This window comes from Dysidea avara, chromosome 2 (assembly GCF_963678975.1).
Source record: "Dysidea avara chromosome 2, odDysAvar1.4, whole genome shotgun sequence".
Classification (NCBI taxonomy): Eukaryota; Metazoa; Porifera; class Demospongiae; order Dictyoceratida; family Dysideidae; genus Dysidea; species Dysidea avara.
This window is the reverse complement of record NC_089273.1, coordinates 15989484-16009487: the sequence shown is the minus strand read 5'-3', so window position 1 is coordinate 16009487 and position 20004 is coordinate 15989484. Positions and strand designations below refer to the sequence as shown.

General features: G+C 38.2%; 1 protein-coding gene across 3 annotated transcripts in view; it reads left to right on the top strand.

Moving 5' to 3' along the window:
- Positions 1–20004, top strand: part of LOC136246699 (uncharacterized) — a 90609-nt gene that overhangs the window by 30683 nt on the left and 39922 nt on the right. For all 3 annotated transcript variants that reach the window (XM_066038250.1, XM_066038249.1, XM_066038248.1), the window contains exons 3-4: positions 5257–5317; positions 11580–11693. In XM_066038250.1, coding sequence (XP_065894322.1) covers positions 5257–5317; positions 11580–11693 — 175 coding nt within the window. The remainder of the gene's footprint in view (positions 1–5256; positions 5318–11579; positions 11694–20004) is intronic.

The following is a 20004-nucleotide window of genomic DNA, read 5'->3' as shown; positions in this document are numbered from 1 at the left end:
ATTTTATGGGCCACGCCCATTCCTTTGTAGTACTATTGTACTGTGTGATGAAAATAATTTAAAGCATAGCAAAGCTGTTCAAGAGTGCATGTGCACATGGTGTCCAGTGAAAAAGAAAATCTATAAGAAAAAATCATCCACAGATTTTATTCTATAGCTGTAAAAGAAATAACAAGCAACTGGGACACTACACAACATCTTGTGTGTGGGTATCACAGCCAGGCTTGTTATAGTAACCAGAAGTGATGTTATAGTCATTGAAACAGAGTGGTTCTTGGAACAGAATAACCATGCCTCCTACTATAATGTATCGCCTTTGTTACAATGTTTGACAGTCAGGGGCTATTCTATGACAAGAGTGCAAATATCTCAATAAACATGGTAACTAATATATATTACTGGAATTTACTGCTTTCCCTTTCCTCTAATACATGAAATAACAATGTCAGTAGATTATATTTTTGTGGAAATTGTGTTGTAAGATTTGTGATAAAATTATAGGCACAGTAAAAACCTGCTGAACATTATTCTGATTTTGTTTATGCGTGTATATACACTGTATAGTTTGGTTGACGATAATGTCAGTTGGGTGACAATAATACAGTAAGTGACTGTCTCAGCAGAAACCTGACTTGGTTGCATAAGCATGGGTATTGAGAAAAATGAAATTTAAATTTAAAAAAAAAGTAAACTACGCATGCCACAAAGAAAACATGAGTTTTTATTGGGCCATTACTCAGAGAAGGAAGACTCAAATCAGTTAAAACTATACAGCATCTTATTTGCCTGCTCATGTAAAGTTCAAAAATCTTTTGTTTCGTTTCTGTAGCCCCAACAGTATGTGTGTCACATGTGTTTGTTTATGATGTGGTAAACAAACAAGATCGTCCTCATTTCTTCAACTAAACCGCCTTCATATCCATATGCACAAGTGACTACAGGGCAAACACTATACCTTGGTTGATGTGCTGATCCATGGTGAACATTTTAAGCCAAATTGCAATGTAGACTAATCCAAACGGAAGTTATGGCTGCGAATGTAAGTGGCTGTAGTATAGTCGCTGTACAAATCGATTACCTTGCTCTTCCTACTGTCTTGTGCTATAATTTCAAAACTACTCACTACAGAAGGCTGAAACTTTGGTGATCCTTTCCTTGGACACTGCAGATAATGCTGAGAAAATGAAAAAAAATTCAGAGGTTGTGTGAACAAGTCAGGTTTTTGCTGAGACGGTCAGGATTGTTAGAATGTGGTTGAGAATTTATTTGTTTGTTTATTACTGTGTAGAAACTCTACAGAACATGACGCACAGATACTTAATGCTAAATCTGTGTCTTATTACACCATTGCTAAGAATTCCACAGTTGTTTGACACAAATTGATGTAGTGCTACGCCAACATCTCAGTGGAAGAATAGTGGATTAAACAACTTATCAGCTCTTTACAAAGACCACCACCTTACAAAGTCCATACCAATATAATATTCCATATCGTATCACAGCATAACGCATAGTCACCAAGTTATCAGTACTGTCAAATACTTTCATAATGTAACTGTACTGCAGAAACAATGGAGGTAGGTATATTGTAATGGGAACCACGATGCTAGCTATCATATAGTGGTTGGTGGTATTCAAAAGCTTGTTAGGCTAGTGAATTGCTTCATCATACAGTATAGTAAGGACCACAAAGAAGTAGGTGTGGTCCATGAAATAATATCACCCAAAAATCAGCTGCAATTTTCCCTAATTTTCCCTGACGATGATGAGGCAGTATTGGTTAGGTAAAACTAAGCCCAAACAAGCTTTCAGATAGACCCAAAATACTTTCAACAAGTTGCTATGGAATTTTAACAAAAAAATTATGTAATGGAATTTTCTACTGACTGAGTAACTGACTGATGCCTTCAGACAAACATAACTTGATAACGGCTACAGCTAAGACATAACTCGATAACGGCTAAGGTTACAGGCTTGAGTTTTTCACTGTTCGACGTCACTTCAGCCTGAGAGGTGCCTTTTGACATACCGCAGTATGTACAATGGATTCTTGATGGACTTACCAGTGTCCTTCTTTGTGTTCCATTCATCTTTGCTGACAGCGAAAAGTGTTGATTTTGCAATAGCACATGATGGCTTCCCTTCGTAACAGAAATGTCCGTATTCTTCATAGTGGTTTTATTGTGTTAGCAGAGGCACTTTTCGAACAGTTCTTGATTTGTACTGCTGTGTAACGGGTTGAACATAGCCAACAACAAAGTGTAATGGATACTTCATTTTTCAGACGCTAATTGATATAACTGGGGCGCGGCACCATTTCAGATGCGGTATGTGTAAATTCACCAGTGCTAAACACTTACTGTGATTTAATATCATGCACAACTCCAACTTGTTTCAGTACTTTTTATCGATGTGCTATGGCCCCTACTCTAGTTCCAGAATCTTCTGTGTACTTTTTTAAGTGTGAATTGACACAAAGTTGAAAATATAGATCAACAAAGATGTGAGTAATAACCTGAGGTTATTGGATACAACATTCATCATTTACACTATACTGTGTTCAATTTCATTTTCTATAGTTCAGTGTAATGTTGTACTTGAGTGTTACATATGCTGTGTGCATGCTGTACACATGTGAAAGTGGATATCTAAAATGTGCTTTCTGTATTATTACAACCAGTCCTCTGTTAAATAATAATGTGGTTGTGTACAATTGTAAATGATTTCTGAAAAGAATTTGTATGTGTCTGCATGTAGTATGTGTATGTCAGTACAACCAGGTGGTTCTGGTATTGTGATTTGACCTAGCTAGTGTACCGTATTTACTTTGTTGCAGGCTTTGATTACTTTAGTTGTCTGTCTGTCTATGGATACTCTAACAAGACCACTGCACATTGAACACTTTTCAGGTCCTAAAGGCTCCTTAAAAATGTGTGCATGTATGCACGTGCCTATCTGTCTGTCTGTTCGTTTGTCCATCTATCTATAAATCTATCTGTATGTCTGTCTCTACCTATCTATTAAATTGCATTGAAGAAGATGACCAAAAAAATACTGCATTATTAGACAGGGTGCTTGTGAACAAGTTATCACCAATAAAACTGTATTCTCCAATCTTAGCATTAGTGCTCTGCGATATATCGGTAATACCGTTTATTGTGATAAATTATGATAACCGATCATCATACCATGACAGCGTTTGATAATTGATATATCAAAATACTGGTATACCGATGAATACAGTACCAGTAAAGGATTGCTTTTATCCCAGCCTTTGGTGTTTAATTACCCAATTTGTTAATGGTTTAGCAGACACGCCCTAAACAAACTCTTGAGGTTGTCACATTACAACACATGCTTACTTGTACTGGACTATATATACCCCACAATATTTTCCTGTTACTAATACTGTGTATTCAAATTTCAATACCGCCGAGCTCTACTTACCGTACATATCATTGTTTACAAGATATCATACAGTATGATAGTACTGTATGGTAGGGACCACAAAGATGTAGGCGTGGTCCATGAATAAAAATACCCAAAACCAGCCTCAATTTTCTCTGATGATGATGAGGCAGTATTGGTTAGGTAAAACTAAGCCTAAACAAGCTTTCAGATCAACCCGAGATGCTTTCAACAAGTTGCTAAGGAATTTTTGAAATACAATTATTAAACGAAATTTCTATTGACTGGTTAGTTGGTTGGCTGGCTGACTGACTGATTGACTATTGCCTTGAGACAAACATAACTCGATTACAGCTAAAGCTACAGGCTTGATATTTTCACTGTTTGATATTGCTTCAACCCGAGATGTGCCTATACCGCAGTACATACAATGCATTCTTCATGAACTTACCGGTGTCCTCCTTTGTCAGCGAAAAGTGTCAATTTGGCGGTAACATGTGATGGCTTCCCTTTGTAACAGAAATCATCCGTATTTTTCATTGTGGCTACTTTGATTGAAGAGGTGCTTTTTGAACAGTTCTTGATTTGTAATGCTGTGTAATGGGGTTGAACATAGCATAATGGATGGGGCAATTCACTTTTCAAACAATAATTGGTAACTGGTGCGTGGCGCCATCTCTTTTGTTTGATGCGCAGTCATAATAATTTTATTTCAGAATAAAGTTAACAAATAAGTGCACAAAAATTTGGAATTTTCAACTAGAGTAGGGACTATAGCACATCGATAAAAAGTACTGAAACAAGCTGGAGTAGTGCACGATATTAAATCACAGTAAAACAATAAGAAGTGTTATATCCCTACTGTGCTCAAGATACCATAATGGAAATGCACAGTAGGGATATAACACTTCTTATTATTTTACTGTGATTTAATATCGTACACTACTCCAACTTGTTTCAGTACTTTTTATTGATATGTTACAGTATATGGTCCCTACTCTAGTATTTTTTATGTACTTGTCATAACAGTAGTAATACTTTTATTGTGTACATATTACTACATATACGGTGTTTGTTGTGGCGTAATGTATTTCGCGGACTGGACTCACGGACTGGACTCGCAGACCAGACTCACGCACTGAGCTGGAAACAGTTTTTAAACAATAATCCAGTCATTATCCATCTCTTGCAACATTGGAGACACCACTATCGAGCTACAACTGCTAATACTGCTCTTCCTTACAAGTCAACAAACTAGCACGTGCACTAATTAATTAGAATACACTTACGATACATGAATACTAGCAGTGATAAAACGTGATAGAGGCCATTGTTGTAGCTTAGATGTTTTTCTTTTGTTGCTCCAGTACTTATAGCACTAGTGTTAGGGCTGTAGTGATGAGCCAGTTTATTTGCATAGCCCCATCACCTCGCCGGGTGGTGCCATCTACAGCTACCCTGCTAAGAATTGTTACTGGCTCATCTCTACAACCCTAGCACTAGTGTCAAAACAATAAAGGAAAACATCTACGCTACAATAATAGCCTCTATCACGCTTTATCACTGCCAGAACTCGTGTATCGTAAGTGCATTCTAATTAATTAGTGCATGCGCTAGTTTGTTGACTTGTAAGGAAGAGCAGTATCAGCAGTTGTAGCTCAATGGTGGGGTCTCCAGTGTTGCAAGAGATGGATAATGTCTGGATTATTGTTTAAAAGCTGTTTCCAGCTCAGTGCGTGAGTCCAGTCCGCGAAATACATTAGACCATTTGTTGTATCCTAAAAGTCAAAAATATGATGTGCAATTGTTCTATTATTGTTATTATCAATTTATTCATTATTTTTTTAGAAATAGGAAGATATTTCATTGCCCCAAGTGTAATGAAGAAATTGGGGATGGAGGTGATGAGGTGTGTACATACATTAAGGTGTTTATGGTATACTGAGTTATGCTGAATTATGTATTGTATCCATACATTTTAGTATACAACATAGTGTGAGGTATTATTTCAATATATATTGTCTTGTCTAATGTATGTGTGTCTGTCCGTCATGTGACCAAAACTAAAAACAGCCAGTGAGTGAGAAAAGAATCCCTTTGAGTTGAAAGGGAGAGTGTCTATCTCATAAAAAATGAAAGAAAAATGCAAGAAAATTTTCGGGGTTTAGAAAACCCGGACCGGGCCGGACTAGGTCAACTTCTTCAAGTAAGCCAATTCACAAAATAGCTGTAACATACAATTCACGCAATAGCTACCTATATCATACACTCTTCACCTTGTAGCCACTCTGCCAAGAACATAATTAGCTAGCTACGATGGCTCAGACTGCAACAGCGATTGCGCACGAAACTTCATCCATGATAAAACAACCTAACTAAGCTATTAAAATACTTTCTACTACATTTCACTACACAATCGCTACAAAGCTACAAGCTCTTTCTGCTGTACTCAACTGTTACACACACTAGTGACCGCCCGAATTTATTAGTATCGTGATATTCAAAGTGAAAGGAACTAAGATAACAGCAAACGTCTGAATTTATTTTGGTAGTGATGAATAGGGCTGAGTGATACTACCATTTTAGTATCACGATCGATACTATAGCCACTATTCACGATACTGAATAGTTCACGATACTTACAAACAAGTCAATCATAGTTGGTGCCACATAGCATATTACTCAGCATTCCTGTAGGAAGCCCTTATAGGTGATAGCAAACTAGCCACTATCATCCTTGTTTACAGTAACAGTTATTGTAACACATGCTTTGAGGTTATGTTGTGGTGTTCACACCTCTCTGCAGGGGAAACCAGATGGGTGGACTTAATCATTTACAAGGATTCTTAGCCTAGTACTGCATAACAAATGGATTTTCAATGACAATAATGTACAGGCATGGTATCACGATAGTTAATAACAAAATATCGCGATATCGATACTTTCAAAATATCGCGATATATCGCTAAAACGGTAGTATCGCTCAGCCCTAATGAGTAATGAAGTGTTTGCTACATGTCAAGGTAAGCTTTAAATAGAACAAAACCTTACTACTCCAGAAATCTGTATAAAGCTACCCTGCATGGTCACTAGCTTACCTTTCTTAGTTTAGCCAGTCATCCATGACTATTCCTTTACATAAGTTCGAAGGTTTGTTAGTTCCTTTCACTTTGTATATCACGATTCTAATAAATTCGGGTGGTCACTAGTGCGTGTAACAGTTGAGTACAACAGAAAGAGCTTGTAGCTTTGTAGCGATTGTGTAGTGAAATGTAGTAGAAAGTATTTTAATAGCTTAGTTAGGTTGTTTTATCGTGGATGAAGTTTCGTGCACGATCGCTGTTGCAGTCTGAGCCATCATAGCTAGCTAATTATGCTCTTGGCAGAGTGGCTACAAGGTGAAGAGTGTATGTTATAGCTATTGTGTAAATTGGCTTACTTGAAGAAGTTGACCTGGTCCGGTCCGGTCGAGGTCCGGATTTTCTAAACCCCAAAAAATTTCTTAGAAAGGAAAAAATTATGAAACTGTTGAGAAGATAGTTCTCTTTATGTTGTTTGTTCTAGCTGCGCTCCATATCAACCAAAAGATTTAATGAATTACTATTAGCTAATTTGACTGGCTGATAGTCTTTATACCACATTTTGTGGACATCAAAGTGATGAGCAGAACTCTTTAAACACAGGACTAGCCCAGTACTGTATGTATAGATTGAACGAAACGTCTTAAAGGCACCACTTACTAACATGTGATCCTCTTCATGTGTGTATGGATTTGGTACTTTAATGCTTGTGCTATACAGCCACTTTGATTTGAGTGTTCTTGAATTGTGAGTTAAGTAATTTGTGCTCACTGTCTCCTTTGCTTGTTCAATTCCGTATGTATATAGCCAGCTTGTGAAGAATACAGTTTGTATCGCTAACTTTTTCACGTGTATAATGGTGAGGGGATGTCATCTTGTGAGATGTTATTAGTATTCATACTCTTTGTGGTACATGTCCATGTAGACTGTTGGATCATGGGTAGGTAATGATATTCATTTCATCCAGCTAATCTTGCAGTATATAATGCAATCTCAGGATACTGTATGCTCACGCCTTTGGAGTGTAGTATGTATATACAGTATTTGAGAGGTCAGACACATGAATTGGTTCTTCAGGAAAGCACTTCCTTATCAATCTTGAATAATAATATACAGTGGAACCTGTCTATAATGGTCACCTTGGGACCAAATATATCTGGCCTTTATATACAGGTGGCTGTTATAGAGAAAACCTGTATAAGGTGGTCAGCAGCATTTTAGTGGCTATGGCTGTTATAAATGAGTGATTATTATTAAGAGGCTCGCGCCAACCGCAATACAGTAATATTTTTAGTACAGAAAGGACAAGGTGAGCTTGTTATGAATGTTGGTTAAAGCTATTGAATACATTTAAGTAATGAAGCCTGATAGATTATATAGTATTCATTGAAAGGCAGGAAGTGTGATAATTGTGCATTAATTGAAATGGTGCCGTGGTGCCAGACAGTTGGCTTAACAAGCCACCATAAAAGGTAGCGACCGCTATATGAAGGAGAAAGTTATGTATACAGTGATTCATATGCGAATTCTTGGTTGGCCGTTATTCGCGTTAGACAGGTGACCACTTAATGCAGACAACAATGCATACATTTGTATGGGAAAATATTTGGGACCTCGTGTCCATGGCCGTTAAGCAGAGGTGACCGCTTAATCCAGGTGACCGCTTAATCCAGGTGACCGTAACACAGGTTCCACTGTACTACCATCGTGTATGAGATACTGTAAATGAGAAAATTCTCAACTCTTAAAAATACACAGTTGGCTTGTAAAATTTTTGTTGCAATGTATGTACAAGTATTTTGTAAAAATGATGAAATTGCAATACAACATATTTAACCCTTAAACCTGCATAATCCAGAAAACTGGATTTAAACTTAATAATATGCATGCCTTGCACAAAGTTATGTAACTTTCATAGTGTCCATCCTATGACTATGCAGTTTACGTCATTCATTCTACTTGTGATGTAACAAGGGATTAAAATGATACCTAGGGTTTTACCGTAATGCTAAATGGTGAGGCCAGAACTAGCCGTGTTAATAACTTTTCGGTAAGGAAACATGCAATCTCATTACATACCTTAATAAAGTAGTCGATAACTCGATGGTGGTTGCTCCTATCACCTTACAACAACTTCCATTCGATTCTCCATTAATTTTCTATCAGGCCATGTGACTCATGTGAGTAAATCCACAATCAAAATTAAACACATGGCAAGAATTTTGAAACACGGAGACGCGACTTGTTGCTGTTCATCACTTCATAACAAGTAAGCCACTGTAGTCACAGTGTTCATTTAACCTTCTCCAAGTAGCCCAGTGAACAAACTTTTAATTGATGTATATTTGTAGGCTGTAAGAATTAAGTTACCCCACCTAGTTGCCATGCGTGCCCATATTGTTTACACACACACACACACACACACACACACACACACACACACACACACACACACACACACACACACACACACACACACACACACACACACATTTCCAAAAAATTTAAGGGTTAAAAGCACAGCATAGCTATAGCAGAAGGGAAATGATGGCAGTTGGCGTACTAAAAAAAATATTGGCTAGTTATGAAATTCCTGATCAGAATTCTATACCCATTAGTTTTATAACATGATTCTTGTAACCTACTGAACAGGAGTTTTTAACACATTGCATCCAGCAGTATCTTCAGTCTAGCATGTTAGATAATTTTTGTTCAGTAGTAGCAGTGTCCTATTTAGAAGTGGATGGCAGCAGTAAATGGTGATTCTATCGCCACTTTGTGCGTGTCTGTAGCCCTAGTAGTTTTGCGTACATTTATTCATTATTTATGACGTACTTTTGATCGGATTTCTTGGTTGTATAATAACACTTTACAGTGACCAGCACTGAAGAATGATGGTATTACAGCATAGCTTAATGGGAAAATCCCTACATTGGCATATTTATAAATATTAAATATCAATGATTTTGATCAATGCTAAAGTAGGGATTTTCCCACTGAGCTATGCTGTAATACCATCATTCATCTCTTGTTTCACTACTTTTTATCACTTGAATCTCTAAAATTAATATACTAGTTTGTTTTGCTTATAGCATACAGCTATAAACATGTGACTGTTCTATTAGGGTGACTGCTGCATTAGAGTATCTCAAGTCAGCCTTTACCTACCGGGGGGGGGGTGTCACTGTGCTAGCATTGTGAATACAGCTAGGCCAATAGTAACAAGCAGTAGCTTTTGGCAATTGAGGATAGTGTCATTGTGACATTGTGATCAAGTAAATAGATTGTTAAGAGGCATGATCTCAGTGCTTGATCATTATTAACCAAGATCACATTAATAGGCAGGGTCTTGAACCTATCATGAAGTTAAGGTATCTATGGGGCAAAAACACTTAAATAAGTTTGTGCGCCTATATATGCTGTTGAAGGATAGTGTTGATAGGGGAAATTAACACCTCATTATGGTTTAATTGCATGAAGAAGAATGAAGACAAGTCTGATTGAAGATAAAAGGAAAGAATAGGCACAGAAGGTACAAACTCATCAGAACCCCAAAAAGCACATCTCACTGGTGAGTTTGTTATTGTGGCGTAAAATGGTTGCCATGCCCTGCTTTGTTTGGCCTCCAGCCTTGCGACTGTGGTCAGGCAGGCGGGTGGGTGGGCGGGCAGGCAGGCAGACGAAAATTCGAGTATTGGTGATGTTTTAAACATTCGATACCCAGCTGCCTGTAAGTGTTTTCTTGTTTTAATGCTGTATTTGATGTTTGATAGACTATTATGTATATGTTAAGGTATTAGCCTTCTCTTTGCTGAGTGCTTTATTAGCATCTCGGCTGCATGCCTCATGCTTTATTTTTCATATAGCATGAGCAAGGCAATGCTTTAAATGATTTGTGGAACTTTCTAGTCATAGCTTGCAGCCATACACTAGGGCTCATAATTAACACGCTTGTAGGAATTATTAGCAGCCTGAATGCACACAAACTAGTTTAGCAAAGTAACTCACGCATAGTTCATCATAGTTTGGCATGGTAGATGTTCATTGCGTATTTTGCTAGGTTTCGGTCACAACCCACAATCGATTCTGTTGTGAAGTATTTTTGTGATATCTCTAGGACTTGTCCACATACATTAACAAACGTATCAGCAATGTTACCTTCTCCCACCCATCATTGAAGTATTTAGATAAGTTTATAAAAGCAATCCAGTGGTAGAATTAGTGGTGATTGACCACTCAGCGTGGGCTATCAGCCTGCACCTGCTTGGGTGATTAGTCATACTGGTGTGAGCCAATAAAGCATGTGGGCAACTGTACTTCATTTCCCACAAAGTGCTTTAATTGCACATTGAAGTACTTTGTGTTGGCGAGATCAAAGCAAAAAGTGTGCTTTATTTTCCGTAACACATTCTAGTGTGCTATATTTTCTATTTGCATAACAATGAAGCACAGTTATGCGTTGGTTTGGAAAATAAAGAACAGTTACGCATTGATTGGAAAATGTTTACGAAAACAAGATCACGTGCGTAACATTTCTAATGACCAAAAGTAGCCAAAAAGATACTATTTATTTGTTTTACTATCACATCTGAACACTTACCGATTGTCTGATGACTGAAAACCAATGTGGTTTGAGTTCACAATATGAATGCTCCGAGCAAGATGACAAGACAGCACTTTAAACCAGTTAAAGCACCGCTACGCTTGTACAATATGAAACTAAAACACTTGGGCATGGTCTCGAGCCTAATATAGTACTCGCTTTGCCTCATGCTATATTAGTCTCTTGCCCACGCCCTCATGCTTTTACGAACCAGTATATAAAGCATTCTTTGGGCAATAAAGCACTGTTTACCCTAAAGTGTATTAAATGACATTTAAAGTATACTTTTCCTTTAATTTCGCCCACGCAAAGCTCTATAATATTCCGTAAAGGTGATTTTCATTGCATAAGATGTCTCTAGGATGATTTTTTTAAAGGTGGCATTTTAGGTGGCATGCATCATTTTTGGGGAATCCCTACTTAAATAGTGCTACTGTACCCTTCTTTAAGGTTTTATGTCACATGTAATAATGGTTGTTTATTTACAGAGGAATTATGTGTTTACTGATGCCAGCTGTGTCAATGATATGAAAAACATGGAGACTTTGTGCAACACCAAGCCAAGCCCATGTAAGTGGAGAGGAAAAGTCTCAATGTTGGAAGTGAGTACAGCTGAATATACTGTTTGGTGTTTGTAAATTAAAAACCTTGTGTGATCCGTTTTACCTGTAATTTACTGCATAACCGGACATATTGTACAATGTCAGATTACAGAGGTGACTTGATAATCCAACAACCTCCTTAATCCAGCTAAATTTATAGCTCCCAATTAGTGCCGGATTAGAGAGGTTTGACTGAATATGTGGCGCAAGCATTCCATCAGAGCGATTGTTTTAGTAAGGGAGGAAATATTGTTAACACCCAGCGTAACAGACTCTCAGCAGATAACGTGAACATGTTTATCTTTTTATCTACTAACATGTCTTAGACTTGATATTGTACCCATTGTAAACCTTGATTATAAATATAGACAATATGTTTTACATTTCTGAGCAAATATGTTTTGCAGTGTACTGGCTGTACTTTATCTATTATCATAATTTCAGTAGTTTCATTCTAAAATAATAGTACACAAAGTAATAATAGTACATACGGGTGTGCTACTATGATGGCATATATATATCCTCTGTGTTGATCACTTATCATGCTATTTACTCATTGAACTATCAAACTAAGTATATATAGTACTAAACTGTATGGTAAATTCGTGGTATCTGCAATAACCATTATATTTTGCTTCACAATATCTATCTGCAATAACCGTTATATTTTATTTCACAATAATCGTGGAGTTGCTTTGTTGATACTGTCCCACCCTACATTATGTTTCTACCTACAGCACCCCATTGTGGGATCTACCGTATAGAAGGAAATTTTCGAAAGGTTAAATTTTCGAAAAATTCAGAAATAACTGTGTTTTTGAAAATATTTTTTCAAAAATAGTACATCATGGCTTTGAAGTGACAATCAAAGAAAGTATAGCTAGGTATACGTAGCTATATATAAATGATTTTTGTGAGTGCTTGCATGCATAGTTTCTACTAATGTCAGTTAGCTATAGGCCTAATGTATTATAGCTAGGCACTGGGCCACACACAAGTAGCTAGCCATATAGACGATTTCCACTTGACACGGAATAAAGTAGGATATTGCGGAAATTGTAACACTGGTAGGCAACTTGTGTGGTTGCGTTAACAATGCCAACAACTTGTGCGGTTGTTGGATGTAAAACCAGACAAAGGAAGGGCATTCCCCGTAGTTTTTATTGAATTCCTCCCGACTCTGAACGTCGCTGCCGTTGGTTAGCGTTTATTAACAGGAAGAAGAAAGATGGAACACCATGGCGCCCTGGCACAGGAGACCGTGTTTGTTCAGACCATTTTATTTCGGGGAAGAAATCAAATGTATCTACTCATCCAGACTTTGTTCTATCAGTGTCAGTCCGGAAAAGACAACAACGTAGGCAAGGGCCAGGCCCAGCTTGTGCAAGGTTTGAACGCGCTAAGAATAGAGCCAAGAAGAAGAGAAAGCAAGAGAGGGAAGCAGAAGAACGTGTGCGAGAACAGCAGCACAACCTACATGCGTTACTACACGACCGCAACTACGGTACTAGAAGAGAAGAAGTGGTAATAGAAGAGCAGCCAAGATTATTGTGTACCACAGCAGCTAGTGCCGGTGAAGATGAAATCCCAGCTGAAGGTAGTTGTGTCGTGTGTGTCACATTTTATTATGGAAATGTATATAACAGAATGCCAAACAGAAAACACTATAACCTACTCTGTACAGTGTGAGTGCTTATGTGCACATGCACAACTACAGTTAAGTCCAGAGTTTAGTGTCAGAATGATGTTGGAAGGCAATGATAAGTTGACACGCTACTACACTGGCTTGCCTACCTACAATAGTTTTGTTGCATTTGTAGAGTACTTAACACCAAAAGCAGTAGCATTAACTCCGTGGAATTGTAGTAACACAAGAGATGTTGTACCACAGTCTAGTGTTCCCATTAGTCAACCATTTGCTGGCCTAACAATTGCAGACCAACTTTTCTCAATATTGATTCTGCTTAGGCGTGGACTTGAAGCTTTTGATGTTTCAATCAGATTTCAGATCAGCGAAGCCACTTACAGCAGGCTGTTTGCCACATGGATTTTGTTTCTGTCAAAGGAACTTAAACTGTTGTTCCCTTTTCCTACCAGAGACCAAGTATTGCAGTGAATGCCTGCATCATTTAAACGTCATTTTCCCAACACGGATTATCATTGATTGTTACGAAATTGAGTGCCAGCGTCCGTCAGGATTAATGAACGCATCAATAACTTATTCTCAGTACAAGAGCCGCAACACCTGTAAGATATTGGTGGGATGCACCCCTTCTGGATTTATCAGCTTTGTTTCAGAGGCATGGGGTGGCCGTGTGTCAGATCAGGAGATTACAATGCAGTCTGGTCTTGTTGACTTACTAGAACCTGGAGATATGATCATGGCAGACAAAGGGTTTAACATTCAGGAGTTGGTTGCCAAAAGAGGAATACTTGTAAATGTTCCACCAAAGCTAGAATCAAAGAAAAAGCAGATGCCAGCATTAGATGTAGATAGAACAAGTAGAATAGCTGAACTACGTATCCATGTTGAGCTGGCTATTGGCTGTGGAAGAAGGTTTGACATTTTAAATAAAACCTTTCTCAATACAATGTTTGACCTAGTCAGTGATATAAATTGTATTTGTATGTACTTGACTAATTTTGATGTACCATTAGTTCAGTAGGATTGGTTGTGTGTGTGTAAAACTTGTATGTACCCTGTGTGTAGTTAGTTAGTCATGATGTTGTGTACTCTTTATAGTATTATAGCATGGCCAATAATAAATACTTGACCTTACAACCTCACAACAAGGATAGATTACAGTGATTACAACTCCGTTCCATTTTCTTCTTGAGGTAACTTTGCAGATAGTATTTCAGGAATTACGTGCTGAGCATAAAATTCATCAAGCTTCATACACAGATTGTTCCAGTATTCTACTTCAGCTAGGATACAATCAACAACAATTTCACCTCCACTATATACAACAAAATCACACCACTCCACTCCTAAAATAGCCATCTGCCCTTGTACTTGAGCATAGTACACATGACCACGTGGTAAATACAGGCTTCCATCCACCCTACTTCTCATGAAAAACTTGTTGCCAAACTACTCTGCAATGGTCTTAGGAGCAAACTCAACTGTTACACATCCTTCTATGCTGTATGGGCATTTAATTTCCAAGCAGCTATTACACAAAGTGTCAACACTAGAACATTGTACCAGTCCATCAGGGGAAGCATCCAAGTAACTCTTCTCCGCCAATAAATGTAATCCACTTCATGTAACAATCATATTTTCACCTTCAGCTGCTCTATTGTCAACATAAATTTTGTGGACAGTTTCCTCATTATCCTTTCCCCACCTCATTGCAGGAGTTGAACATTTGATAGGCCCACCATACCCCATGATATCCTTGACAAGTCGTCTTGAATTAGTTGTTGGTCGTCGGTGCAAGATTTCACCAAACCTTGAACTGGTCACTCTACCATTCCGCAAGGCATACCAAAGCTCACAGTCTGACTGGTCACGTGTTGCAATTTCTATGTCTTCCACTGTTGACATGGGCAGTCTCGTGCTATCTAAATACTTGTGGCAATCATCAGTAGATGGGGAGAAACGGTGTAATGTCATGGGATGAATCTGACTATAAATGACATGGCTCCACAATGACTTGGTGAGTGTAGCAACTTTTGAAGTATTGCAACTTCTCCAGAACTGCTGTAGCCCTGTAGATGGAACAGAGTCTTGAACAGAGTATAAAAGTTTATCTACTGCATTTGTATCTAAAATCCTGTGTTGGTGCTGGCGAGGATCAAATGTGCTCAGTTTGATTCGTTGTGATTTATGTTCAGGATCATCCCCATGACTAGGCTTGACAAATGTCATGGAAGTGGCACGGGCTGGAGTGACAACCTTCTTAGGTGGCTGGTTCCATGTCATAGCTATGGAAGTTTTGGACTTATCTGTAGGCAAATCAGCATCATTTGAATGGTAGTCAATATAAAAAAGCAGAGCAGCAATGTGGTTGCAAGCTTGACCTAACCTGCAAGCATATGACAAATCAGAACATTGAGTTAGCATTCATCAATATAATTTAATATTAGGCCACTCCAAAAAAATTCCTTGTTTCCCATTTCATTGATCTCAAAAATACATCCAGGCAAGTGGTTCAGTATCCATTATTTATTATAGATATTTCCATTCAAAATTCATAACTAACTTACAGGTAGAAAGAATACAGTAGAAATATTTAAACTAAGAACCTGAACAGTGAACGGCTAGCTAAATGGGCTTACTGAATGCTAAACTTGTACTGTTCCTTGCTCCATTCTGTCACCCTGGAAAATAGTGGAAGCGTCCTCAGCACACTTTTAACCTCGTCTGTTATGTACGATATCCCTGTTGCTTCATCATCGTCCTCATCATGCTTTCCTCGAATCGCACTAATCCTTGCCATAGCCAGTATTCTGTCCATCACTTCACCTTTCTTTGAAGATCCAGTGAGGCGTATGTTGCAGTCTTTCGCCAGTACCTTCAACTGTTTAAGCGTCATTCCTGATAAAATACCAGTTAATTCTTCTGCCTCGTCATGACCCAGTCCCTGGCTGTTAAGAAGAAGCATTTTCGCTTTGCTTTCCTGAGTTTCAGGCTGACGTAGCCGACTGAGCGCCATTCCTAAGCACGTTGATTCCTTGCCTACCAGCGTATCCGAATTCCGTAATATCCTACGTCTCCGTGTCACATGGAAATCGTCTATAGCTATAGCCACCACACACGCGCATATGAGCAAGCACGAATGACACCATGAGTCTTGAAGTCTATAAGAACTGCAGAGACCAGAAATTACTAGGAAAGACTATAATTATCAGCAAACATCTAGCTATATGGGCTGAAAAACGCCATGTATGTACTTAGCTATGGCTCAATGCTACCGAGGCGAAATCTGCCAAACAACATAGTTCAACCTACAAAGGATAGCTAGGTGAGATTCTGTCAAAGCCAGATTGAGCGTTTATATAACTATACTGAACAATCAAAGCAGCAAATTCTAGCTATGTACTAATGTGATCAACGCAACCACTGTTAGCTTCCTCCATGAATTAATTATCTACGGTGCGGCACGGTAAAGAGGCATTGTTTCGAAAATATTTTTTTGAATTTCCAATTAAGCACTCTTTCAAAAATTTCCCACTATATGGTAGTTTTAGTTTTTGTACTCCATTATGCCTATCAACTTGTCTATCGGGACAGGCCTACTTTATTCCATGGACTGAACTGGCCTCGCGGACTGGACTCGTGGACTGAGCTGGAAACAGCTTTTAAACAATAATCCATGAATTATCCATCTCATGCAACACTGGAGACAACATTATCGAGTTACAACTGCTGTTGCTGGCTCTTCTTACAAGTCATGACACTAGCGCATGCACTAATTAATTAGATTACACCTAAATACATGTGTACTAGTAGTGATGCAGCGTGATAGAGGCTATTCTTGTAGTGTAGATGTTTTCCTTTGTTGCTTTAGCACTAGTGTTACAGCTGTAGAGCTATGCAAATAATCTGGCTCATCACTACAGCCCTAATGCTAGTGTTAAGTACTGAAGCAACAAAGGAAAACATGTACGCTACAACAATAGCCTCTGTCATGCTTTATCACTGCGAGTACTAGTCTCGTGCCCAGACCCCACCCACTGCGTTGAATAGGGTCTGGTGACATTTGCAGGAGTTTTGGGCCCTACGCCATTTTTCTTTTTCTGACCAATCGGACGCCTTGATTCAGGTACAACGCGATTTGATAGGCTGGAACTAGGAAAATGGCTGACTATAGCTATGGATACAAATGCGTAAACAATATGGCGGCTGGCCCAAAAACATAGTGTAAGTCACCAGACCCTACTCAAACGCAGTGGGTGGGGTCTGGGCACGAGACTATGCGAGTACATGTGTATCGTAAGTGTATTCTAATTGATTAGTGCATGCACTAGTGTTATCTGACTTGTAAGGAAGAGCAGTACCAGCAGTTATAGCTCGATACTGGTGTCTCCAGTATTGCAAGAAATGGATAATGCCTGGATTATTGTTTAAAAGCTGTATCCAGCTCTCAGTCCACAAGTCCAGTCCGCGAGTCCAGTCAGTCTGTGTGTGGAATAAAGTAGGCCATTGGGACAGAAAGTAAGTTAACATATTAAGTTATGAAGTTAGGGCTATTAAGTTAATCACCTATTTTAACCTAGTTGTTGTTTTTGTGTTGTTCTGTGTTAATGGCTAATGAATGGTAGGTAGGAATCCGCATCTGTGCATTGCCTAAATAATAGTTTTAGTCTTAAAATATAGTTTTGTAACTATCAACTAGTCAAAATTTGACTACAATAAGCCTAGCCTAACCTTAACTCAACCCGTAATTTATATGCTCCATGTCACTCAATATAATGTGTCATAGTGTACAGTATCTTTGAACTTAGTTGATATCAAAGCCACAAGCAAACCATGTATGATATTAACCATGTATGATATTAACCATGTATGATATTAACCATGTATGATATTAACCATGTATGATATTAACCATGTATGATATTAACCATGTATGATATTAACCATGTATGATATTAACCATGTATGATATTTTACAATGGAAGCAATAAACAACAACCTTGAGATGCAAGCCTAGCAATTAAGGTTGTGGTATTTCTGAAGTCATTTAAAATCATTTACAAACATCTTCTGCCAACTACTGTTCTTACCCTGCATGTTACACATACTGTACAGTTAAGTTTGATAGCAATTGAAAGAGCAAGGTATCCTCTACTGACTTAGCTATAAATTCAGATAAGCAAGCTCTTTATTTGCTGAGTTACATTGCAAGTTACCAACACTTAAAGTTACCACTCGATAAAAGCATCAATTTGTGATAAACAGAACATGGATTAAGCCACCATCACAACACTGGATGTCAGTACAGACTACTACAGTTACTAACACAGAAGTCATCCATGAAGTTGTGAAGCATTGCCTCAAACAGAAATTGTTTCTTTACAGGAATGGTCACTGCGCATATGTATATTACACAATTTAGTGAGGTCTAGCTCACTATTATGCAAGCGCAGAGGTGTTCTGCTCATAGTTCAGGATAACCACAAATTAGTCTTGCAACCAACAATTATTAAAGAAACATTCTTTGCCACTCACTTTTTACAAGTTTCTTATTACAAAATCACCCACATATACCCACACATTGTGGTCATATTGTTATTATGTAAACCTAATTTGTGTGATACAATAAAAAATTTTTGTGGTAGCATTATGGCTTCTTCCATTAACAATCACCAGCTGGCTATTAACCAAATATGTTAGTTATGTAGGAACACCTTGTACCATGCTAGTGCTGTTAATCCTTGTTTGGTTGTTTCATGTTAAGGCATGTCCACATGACAAGAATAATGCGAATTGAATCCGCATTGATTCGAATTATTTGCGTCCACACGGAATGCACATTAGGGTGATTTGAATTGAAAGTGGATTACACGAATCCACCTCCTCAGGTGGTTTGAATACGAATTGGCTACGAATCGGGATTTGCTACGTCATAATAATGCAACATGCGAGGGCTTGACACGTTTGCACGTGACCTTTGTAAACAACACAGTATAAAAATACAGAAGCGCTCGGTGTGATAAAAGCGCAGGGACGTATGGAAGCAGTAATTCATCATCGTATCTCACCCTTAGAGTTTGAAAGAACAACGGTCCCATACCCATCACGCACCATCAGCAGTTTTTCGTATTCTATTCGTAGAAATCGTTCCGGTACGTTATAAACAAAAGTATAAGCGTTACTACGAGCTATTCCTTTCAGTCTATCGTTAAACTCACTGTTCTCTTGGTTGGCGCAAATGAGTGTTTTCTCAACCGTTTATTTATCACACTAGTAAATTCAATAATGCGCATTACGCGATAATGCGTGTGGACACGTTCAATTCGGATTTAATACGCATTGCCTGAATTCGTTTTGCATCCGGTTCCTAATTCGAATTCGTGTGGACATGCCTTTAAGAGAATACATTGTAACAATCCACTCTTGTAGATTAGAAACTCTCACAGAATGTTGTGGTGAACACACCATTAAAATCTGCATTCATTATGCAATTTAGCACATGTTCTACCACTACACCTGGTGAGCAGGTTCTTTCCACAATGGTTGATCGTAACAGGACAAGATTTTGAATGCTAGTCATAGACAGTTCCCTCATGTTATGTTAGTTGTAGTTTTGTGCTTTCTGTAGTGCTGATTTTGATGGCAATACATAAGAGCATGAACACC